The sequence below is a fragment of the Haplochromis burtoni genome, unplaced genomic scaffold, assembly GCF_018398535.1.
Source record: "Haplochromis burtoni strain Fernald_Lab_line unplaced genomic scaffold, NCSU_Asbu1 Contig_671, whole genome shotgun sequence".
In the NCBI taxonomy this organism is placed as follows: domain Eukaryota; kingdom Metazoa; phylum Chordata; class Actinopteri; order Cichliformes; family Cichlidae; genus Haplochromis; species Haplochromis burtoni.
In genome coordinates, this window is record NW_024583032.1 from 164,034 (window position 1) to 174,075 (window position 10,042).

The 10,042-nt window shown below is 45.0% G+C and overlaps 1 protein-coding gene across 1 annotated transcript in view; it reads left to right on the forward strand.

Moving 5' to 3' along the window:
• Positions 1-1,223: 1,223 nt before the first annotated feature.
• abcc1 (ATP-binding cassette, sub-family C (CFTR/MRP), member 1) overlaps positions 1,224-10,042 on the forward strand; it is a gene marked incomplete in the record, with an annotated part of 41,717 nt that continues 32,898 nt past the window's right edge. The window contains 11 exon segments of the mRNA XM_014330022.2: positions 1,224-1,382; positions 4,004-4,180; positions 5,023-5,148; positions 5,315-5,452; positions 5,581-5,706; positions 6,258-6,319; positions 6,575-6,706; positions 6,792-7,019; positions 8,377-8,554; positions 8,694-8,855; positions 9,171-9,263. Coding sequence (XP_014185508.1) covers positions 1,335-1,382; positions 4,004-4,180; positions 5,023-5,148; positions 5,315-5,452; positions 5,581-5,706; positions 6,258-6,319; positions 6,575-6,706; positions 6,792-7,019; positions 8,377-8,554; positions 8,694-8,855; positions 9,171-9,263 — 1,470 coding nt within the window.

Consider the following 10,042-nt stretch of genomic DNA (forward strand, 5'->3'; position numbering starts at 1 on the left):
GCATGTTCTAATCGCTCTAATAGGATATTATGGTCGACAGTATCGAACGCTGCACTGAGGTCTAGCAGGACAAGCACAGAGATGAGTCCACTGTCAGAGGCCATAAGAAGATCATTTGCAACCTTCACTAAAGCTGTTTTGTAGGAATGGGGTCTAAAAGACCCGTTGATGTCAACATGTCACATATCCTGACCTGTAACACAGAAACAGGAGTTTTGTTACTTTTTACTCTAAAAACATTTTCAATGTCAGTTTTTTAACAAACCATATTCCTAGATATTTAAAATAATATATTCTTTCTATAGCATCCTCATATAATTTCAGATTATTATGAGGATTTGAAGTATGTTGATAATCTAATGACTCCTCTAATCTTGCTTCTTCCCAAATAAACCCATCATGTGCAAATACTGCGATACCCACAGACTCACCTGTACTGCTAAAAATATCATTGAGCATAATAGTAAATATCTATACTGCCTTGAAGAGAACTGTTTTCTACTTGATAATTTGAACTTAATTCTAACACTAAGAAATTTCTTATCCACCTATACATTTATGCATTTTACTGTTGACACTCATCTGTTTTATTTTAATCAAAAATCCTTCTCTCCATAACATATCACATGCCTCCTCTGCATCTACACACAAAAGAACTTCCTGTTTCCTGTCCAGGTATTTGTAGTTTTTTGGGCAGTTGGTTAGGTTAGAATGAACCCCTGCATTTAGATATGGTGCTGGAGCAGGTACTGTCTTAACATTAGAAAACCAGCCACTCTCTACTACAACCAGAGAAAATGCTTAAAACATCACCCACTAGTGGAAAGGAAAAGATAAACATTTCCCTCCCATTTTCCACCCGGCTACATTAGAAATGTGAATGAAGTGATATTCGTCAGATGAGTACTCAAAGTGATTTCTAAGACACATTCCCAGACACAGCTGGTGTAACATGGGATCGTTTTAATGATGACCTTTTCTGTCTTTCTTGCTGTGAATATACAGTTTTGGGAGCACAAACACACATCTGGGTCGTAAAGTCTTTATTAGGCACACCTGCTTGCACTGCACAGCACCAAACTGTCTGCTCTATGTAATGACACGAGTCACACGGCCTGTTCTTTTCCTGTAACTATCGCAGCAGCAATCCCACCGCACAAATGGCGTAGCGTAGTTAGCCATAACGTTACAGAAGCTGTAGGTGGCAGTGTAGACGTTTGGGCCGAGTGTCTGAATTACCGAAGAAGAAGAAGAACAACCTTCCGCTTCGTCTTAACAGGCGTTACAAAACAAGCTGAGCTCGCAGCCCCGGCTTTTCTAATGCTTCGCAGCGAATGGGGTTTGATCAGTTCTGTAGCGTGGACAGGTCCGATCCCCTGTGGGTGAGTTACCTGTCACAGACTCCGTGTCTTTTCCTCTAGCTGTAAACTCTCGTAGCTGGCGTTGGCTGCCGGTGCCCGGTACGTGCTAATAGTAAGCCACGGCAGGTTGCGTGTTATTTAGTCACGTCGGACGCGCTTCTCTTATTAGAAGTCATCGTTACAGCTGATCGTTGAGCCTCCGTTGGCCGTTTCACAGGTTCTCTGATCTGAACATGAAGGCTTCGCAGTGGAACAAGTGTTCACGAGCTCGTGTTTGTGTTGTTCCCTCTCGTTTCCTGGTCTGTAGGAACTCGTTGTCATCAGTCCCAGTACACACTCAAACGTCACAGTGCGAATGTTATTAAGTGTCCTGTGGTCTCTCTCCCACGCGTGGCACTGTGGTAGTGTGCTTAAAGCCATTATTGAGGACATGTCAGAGCCTGCCGGTAATGACGGACCTAAGGGTCTGACCTGAAGCTGGTTCTGGAACCAGAACTGCAGTGAAAAAGCAGCCAGTGCCCAAAGAGTGTGCAAGGCAATATAAGAGGTGGCCCAGGATCGATGTAGCAAAGCAGTCAGCACAGTTCCAGGGATGAGCCCCAGGCACATGGAGCTGGGTAGGACCTCACACACCAGCAGGCATGTAGTAGGTGCTAACAGCACACACGCACCTGAACTAGCTAACAGGGCGAGCAATCGGATCATGAAGAATTCAAGTACAAGTGTGACATCATCACACTACCAACTGATTCCCTCCACAACATGGAAGCTCGTCCTGAGCGCTGCTCACAGTAACACCACAGGACGGAGTGTACCCCGGGGGTGGGGGCTGATACAGCAGATACAGAAACGCCAAGTATCAGTATTTTGTTCAATAAAATAAAATGCTGTGGGAATACTACGGCCAGGAGGGCTCATCTCATGCACCGCTACTCTGAGATGACATTAACTGAGAAACTTAAACTCAACCGAAACAAGCATCCATCACGCAGCTTGACTGGTAGCTCAGGCACCGACAACAGCAACCATGGTGCGTCTACCAAACACATCCTACAGAACAGGAAGGTTTCTGAGGGGGAATAGCTGTGCATATAACAACCGTTATGATTTTACAGTGAATTGGTGTATTGTCAGAAAATGATTGGCTGTAATTAGTAACTTGAGCACATTCGATCTGTCTCCATCCTTTATTAGTTTCAGGTATGTGTTTGTGACTGGTGTGATCAAACTGAGGATTATGTTTAGTTGAAATAAGAAAAATAAAAAGTTGCTGTTTATTAATATTTCACAGCTGATGACTTTGGTAGGTTATATTTTTGCCATGGGACTTGGCAGCAGCTGGTACGTAGGTCATGGTTTCTTTTGTTTGCTCGGGACATGAAGTCACCATACTTTGAAACTGCAGTCAGGTAACACTGGGTACCATCTTTCACTGTTTGCCGAACCTTTTACGTCAGGCTCCTGTCACATAGCAGGGAGGGATTGATATCGGCTGTAGCAGGTAGTAGAGCAGGCCATCTACCAACTGGAAGGTTAGTGGTTTGATCCCAGTCTGCTTCATTCTGCATGTTGCAGGTTGCTCTCCGATGCATCCGTCGGAGTGTGAGTGTGTATGAATGTTAGTTAGATAGCACTAAAAACTAGTGCTGGTGTGATTGGGTGAAAGTGTGAAGCTTTGAGTGCTCAGAGTGGAAAAGCTCTGGGTCGATATCAGAAGCAGTCCATTTAGCATTACTGCCTCCAGGTAGGGACACTGAAAATAGCACTCCATCATTAAAGTATAATATAAACTCTATCTACTGTTGTGAATCCATTTCACAACATATTCTCACTTTGATTTGCTTTGGTCCAAACCAGAGTCATAAGTCCACTAGAGAGTAATGACAAGTTAGCCTCAAAAGGGAAGGGTCACTGGTGGTGGCCACAGACGTGCTTTTTATACTTCCTGCTCCTCTGCATCTCTCTCCAGCTCTTCGAGTTCATTAGACCTTATCCTAGCATCTCTACAGTTTTGAGATGCAGCAAACGTTCTTGCAGTGGCGCATACAGATGCCATCCTGGATGAGCTGGAATACATGTCATTGGGCTGTAGGTGTCATCTGGTAATAAAAATGGAGGAAAATCAGTCCCGTCTGCTGAGAAGAGGGCCGTGGTCTGTGTCCACCACCTACAAAACCTTTTTGGGAGTTGCCTTGTTATTGTCTGTTTAACTGAGTTTGTCTTATAGCAGGGTGGGCAACTCCAGGCCTCGAGGGCCGCTGTCCTGCAGGTTTTAGATCAGATTTTAGGTCAACACACCTGAATCACATGATTAGTTCATTAGCAGGCCTCTGGAGAACTTCAGGACATGTTGAGGAGGTCATTTAGCCATTTCAGCCAGCTGTGTTGGATCAAGGACACATCTAAAACCTGCAGGACACCGGCCCTCGAGGCCTGGAGTTGGACACCCCTGTCCTATACTGTGAGGTCTTCTTTTCATTTTAATTTTTTCAGCTGCATGTAGCAGTAAAATGCAACATTGTTGATCTAAATAAGACAAGAAAGCTATATTAATAACTCCAGGCCACACATAAGTAATGTGTGTCAGGAGTGTCTTTTCCTGCTGTTGTTAGATGTCTTCAGCCTTACTGTTCCTTTTCCAGGATTGGAACCGTACATGGTACACCGATAATCCCGACTTCACCCAGTGTTTCCAGAACACTGTCTTGGTGTGGCTGCCATGCTTCTACCTTTGGATATGTGCACCCTTTTACCTCGTCTACCTCCATACCCATGACCATGGATATATATGTATGACTCACCTCAACAAAGCCAAAACTGTGAGTTATGGGAGCCCGCTGTAGTAGTTTTCATCACTGCACTCATCTGTTCTGTCAGTGGAGCAAAGCAGAAACTCGTTCAAACACAAATGTTTGAAGATTCGAGTCATGATGCAATTCCAAGTTCAAGAAAATGGGATGTTGTGGAAAATTGAATGAAATCATTTTATTCGTTTATTCAGAAAAACAAATGTTTAAACTGAGGAAAAGGTACAATTAAAAAACAACAAGGTCATTTTGAATTTTTTTGGAAGTAACACATCTCTTAAAAACGTCCATGTTTCCCGCTGTGTGGGATTCCCTCTTTTAAAAATAGTCCGCAGGCGTCTGGGAGCTGAGGCCTGTTGCTGGACTCTTGAATTCAGTCATTCAGGAGGGACTCAGAGCAGAGGCAGGTGAGGGGGTCCTGGTATCTGAATGCCTCGTGGGCCGCTCATTGTCCAGGGTTCTGGGCCTGTCCTAACCAGGAGGAAGGCTGGGGACAGTCGTGTTACTGGCCTGTTACCAGTTAACCTGACTGGTACCAAATGGTCCTGCAGCTCTATGATATTAGTACCACGTTATATTGCTGCTATCACAGTCATAATGACATTATCTATTTTTCAATTGCGTGTTTTCACAGTTTAAACATTTGATGTTCTGCTACCCAAAGATATTATTATCAAGGATCACAGTTTAATCTAATCTAGCTGTTTTAATGACTGAACGGTGTGTTTGTAGTTTCATTGGTTGGTTCCACTTGTCACTACAGTAACTGTGGGAGATGTCAGTCATATGTCTATAAACTAAATACCAAATGTATTTGCCAACGAATCCAGGAGCGATTTCATCTGTTTCCACAGGCTGTTGGCTTTTTACTTTGGATTATCTGCTGGTCAGATGTCTTTTATTCTTTCTGGGAAAGGAGTCATGTGAGCAGCCCAGCACCTGTCCGCCTCGTCAGTCCGACCTTACTGGGCCTCACCATGGTGAGCGTCCAGCTGTCTCTACCGTCTCTTTACGGAGCTGAGAAAAGTTTACATGTATTTTGTTATTTAGGGTAGTCTTTCTTTTGTCACTTGACTCTTTAATATATGCTGTAAAAACTAAATGGACCATTTCTTTTAGTATATAAAATATGTGCTTGTGCCGCAGCTGTTGGCTGTCATGTTAATCCACTATGAGCGGATGAAGGGGGCTCAGTCATCGGGGGTGATGCTGATCTACTGGCTGCTGGCACTGCTGTGTGCCACTGTCACCTTCAGGTCAAAGGTCTTCCAGGCCTTGGAGCAGGTTAGTGCTCACTGAGCAGGACTCACTTTACTTACATGATGAGAAATAACTGGTTACTAATCGAACTGATGTTGCAGTAAATAAACAAAATAAGGTTGTTTGATTAAAAACATGCTCTTGTTGTGCAGCCTCAGACAGTGTGTGTGTGGAGGTACACCACCTTCTACATCTACTATGCTCTGCTGCTGATTGCTCTGTTCCTGTCCAGCCTGACCGACCAGCCACCCCTCTTTTCCCGGGAAGTTAAAGACTCTGTGAGGCTGCCTGACGAATCTCTCTTTCTTTCCTTGTCACTCATTTATACTCAGATTACTGTATTGCCATAAGTATTCGCTTACCCCTCCAAATCAGCTCGTTGTTCCTGGAACTCTTAATGCTTCAGGAAGCCACGACAGTTTGCACATTTTGATGCTCCCAACTTTGTGGGAACAGTTCGGGGATGGCCCCTTCCTGTTCCAGCGTGACTGTGCACTGGTCCATAAAGACCAGTGTGCAGGCCTGTCAGGTTCTTCCACACCAAACTCAGTCCCACCTCAACCCAGCAGAAGCCCTCTGGGATGAGTTGGCAGAGACTGTGAGCTGGACCTTCTCATCCATCGTCAGTGTCTGACCTTCAGGAACGACGGTCAAAGATTCCCATAAACACACTCGCAGTGCAGAGTCAGCCCAGAAGGGTTGAAGCTGTTAGAGCTGCTAACGGTGGGCCGAGGGAGAAAGACGAATACTTTTGGTAGTACAGTGAAAGCATTGCTGTCTTCTGAGCCGTGGAAATCATCGTGTCTAACTGCTCGATGTTTGTCTGCAGAATCCGTGCCCTGAGCCTGGAGCGTCTTTCCTCTCCAGAATAACCTTCTGGTGGATCACCAGGTAGGAACAAGCCGTTCCACTCCGGTGAACGTGCTCTTATTTCTGTGTAATAAAGCTGATGAACAAAATCTCACATTGGTCGGTATCCTCTCTAAAGAAGGAGCTTGTTATTGATATTTAAGACACGGCTGACGTCTTCTGTGTTGAGACTTCTGGTTTCTACATGGTCCTTTGGGGCTTTCTGGAAACGTTACTGCACATTGAGCTTCTACATGTTTTGTTTTATCCTCCTACCTGTCCTAACCTCTCCACCAGAATGATGATGACAGGCTACAGGCGCCCACTGGAGGAGAAGGACCTGTGGTCTTTGAACGCTGAGGACTGCTCCCACAGAGTCGTCCCACAGTTGGTCAAACGCTGGAACACACAGTGCCAAAAATTTAAAAGGTCAGGAAAGGGATCAGACTTCTTTATACAAATGCAGATTGTTCGGGAAACATCCAGCCAGGTTAACTCTGCTTTCTCTTCACAGGTCAGAGGAGAAAATGCTGTACTCGTCCAAGCGAGTGCCCCACAGTGAAAACCCTCAGCGCCAAGCTGTGGAAGAGTCTGAGATCTTGATTCTGAGACCTCAAAAGAAAAATAAAGAGCCCTCACTGCTGTGGGCCTTGTGCCTCACGTTTGGGCCCTACTTCTTCATCTCCTGCATCTATAAATTAATCCAGGACATCCTAATGTTTGTTGGCCCTGAGATCCTGCGGTGAGGAAACTGTAGACCCTTTGATAAGATGACATTGAGTCGTTGATCTGTCTGAAGTTGCATCGTGCATTTATCATGCTCTAGAACTTTAATTGTTCAAACACATCAGAGCCCATCTGTTGCACTAAATATATCTCTGCCAGGACTGCTGTGCCTCAACAAACTCCTCCCACACAAGTTTTTGCTCAGCGCCAAGTCGAGCTCCGCTTGGCGCTCCGTACCCATCAACGGGCTACCCAAAGCTGATAGGACTCCACCTCCAGGTCTCACCGTCAGGTCTCCCAGTGGGACTGCAGCGTCCCCTGTGGAGCACCCACTCAGTTACCCTAAGAAGGCTGGGTGCTCTGAACTGAACACAAAATCTAAGAGCTGCAAATGTGAACCAGCTGGTGAAAGACCAACATTTCATTAAATTATTGCCCCCGACAACCAGATATCTCTAATCAAACAGCATCTTGGTTCTCTCGGCTCATCTGTTCAGCCGAGCCTCAGGTACCTCGGTGTGATCTTTGGTTCTGCCATATCCCTACCACAACACGCTCACAGTTAATTAGGAGCTGCCTTTTTCAGCTAAGAAACATCTCCAAACTGCGAACTTTGCTGTCTGAGTTAGAAAGAGTTATTCATGCTTTTATTTCTTCTCGCTTAGATTATTGTATTTTTCTTTGAGCAAGAGGAATCTCGAGCGTCTCCAGTTAGTCCAGAACGCTGCTGCAAGGCTTTTAAGTAAGACACCAAAAAGAGAGCACGTTACACCAGTGTTACACTCATTACACTGGCTTCCAGTACACTTCAGAATTCATTTTAAAATCTTGGTACTGACTTTTAAAGCTTTGACTTGTGATGCCCCTGCTTACATTTCTGATCTTTTAGAGCCCCACACTCCCTCTCGCAGCCTGAGATCTTCTCATCAAAGGCTGTTGGTAGTCCCACGAACTCGTTTTAAGACCAGAGGAGACAGATGTTTAGAGCGGTGGCCCCCAGGCTGTGGAGTGCTCTCCCTCCATCTTTACTTTGACTTGACTGTATTTATTCTTTTAAAAAGCAGCTTAAGACTCATTTATTTAGATTAGCTTTTAATTAGATTTGTGCTGTGTGTTTATTTATTTTATGTATTTCTGTTTTATATTACTGTGAAGCACTTTGTGGTTTTATCCTGTGAAAAGTGCTGTATAAATAAATGGATATGATTACATGATGACTCTAGGTGTGAAGGTTGTGGTGACAAACAGTAGACAGTGCGACGTGTTGCTCTGGGCTGCTCCGTGTTTTTCTGCTACACGAGTACACGATGCAGTTGTAATAAGGACCGAGGGGCAGGGTGCTTAATGTTCCTTTGTTTCCTGTTTCTCTGCAGACTGCTTATCCAGTTTGTCAATGACTCCAGCGCCCCCTCCTGGCAGGGCTACTTCTACGCTGCTCTGCTCTTCGTCTGCACCTCCGTGCAGTCACTCATCCTGCAGAAGTACTTTCATGTATGCTTTGTGTCAGGCATGCGCTTACGCACTGCAGTCATTGGAGCCGTCTATAGGAAGGTAACGGACAAACACAAGTGCTTCTTCAGAGCGATTTAGATTCTTCGTGATGAAGGTTGATAAATGTAACCATCTGACTGTTATTCTGTCCATCACTGGTTGCTGAAAAGTCTATGTCATCGCTTCATCTGCTCCTCAGGCCTTGGTCATCAGCAGCGCGGCACGGCGAACCTCTACAGTGGGAGAAATCGTCAACCTGATGTCAGTGGATGCGCAGCGCTTCATGGATCTCATCACGTACATCAACATGATATGGTCTGCTCCTCTGCAGGTGGTCCTGGCCCTCTACTTTCTTTGGCAGGTCAGGTTAAGTAAACTAAACGTTAAATATATTTTTAAAATCAAATGTTTAATGCTGCTTACATACTTTCAATATAAAGAAAATAAACGTACTATTGTGTGTCGGCTCAGCTCATGAGGCTTGGGCAGCTGTGGAAGCCTGATTGTTCCAGATGATGTTTAATGTAATGCTTGTCAGTTACAGCTGGTTTCTCCTTTTCTAAAGTGCAACAAAATCTGTTTTTAAAGTGCCGCTCTGCTTGTGGAAGGATGGTTCCACTAGTGTGAATAATGCACCACAGGCTTGCACTGAAGCAGTTTGTTGTCGTGTGTGCAGAACCTGGGTCCGTCTGTGCTGGCTGGAGTGGCTGTGATGGTCCTCATGGTTCCTGTTAATGCTGTAATTGCAATGAAAACCAAAGCTTACCAGGTGGGACTTTAGTATTATTATCCCCACATCCTACACCCGTATACACCTTCCTTACATTTTCGTGTTCTACTGTTATTATAACTATGGCTGGCTTTCAATCCTTCAGCCATGTGGCGGCCTTTCTGTGTGCAGCTTACATGTTCCCCATGCACGGTGCTCCTGCTTCATGCATCATTGGACGTATGTGTGAAAGTCTTTGTGTTAGCCCCATGACAGACTGGGAGCGGCTCCAGGGGGCATCTCGCCTGGGAACGCTAGGATAGGCTCTAGGCGCCACATCTACCCAATCCTGGGACGGATGGATGTACACATCCATGTCAGGCTTTACTGGAATTACCACATTTTCCAGTAAATAAGTTCCCAATACATACATTTGATTGAATTATACATTTCAGTGTTTCCCAGGCTTTAGAGGCATGGTTCATATTTCACATTAGAAAAATCCCGCAGCACTCCACTAAACAGACATGTCAAAAACCATACGGATCATTCTTCCACCAAATATAGCAGAACTGGCTCGGTTTGTCCCAGTATACCTTTGTTGCTTCCTTCTGACCACTACTCATGCTAGGGCCTTCATCTGGGTCGCGTTTTCTCCAGGACCAGGTCAGACTGAACACTTTCTTTTTAAACATCGTCTCACACCATGACTGTTATTTAAGTTCTTCTTCGTCTTCTTCTGTTTTTACTGCCAGTTGGCAACACATTTATTAGAGCAGGTGGTTGTACTGCCCTCTAGTGGAAGAGAACGTCATTGTTCTGCCCGTTACTCACGCCGT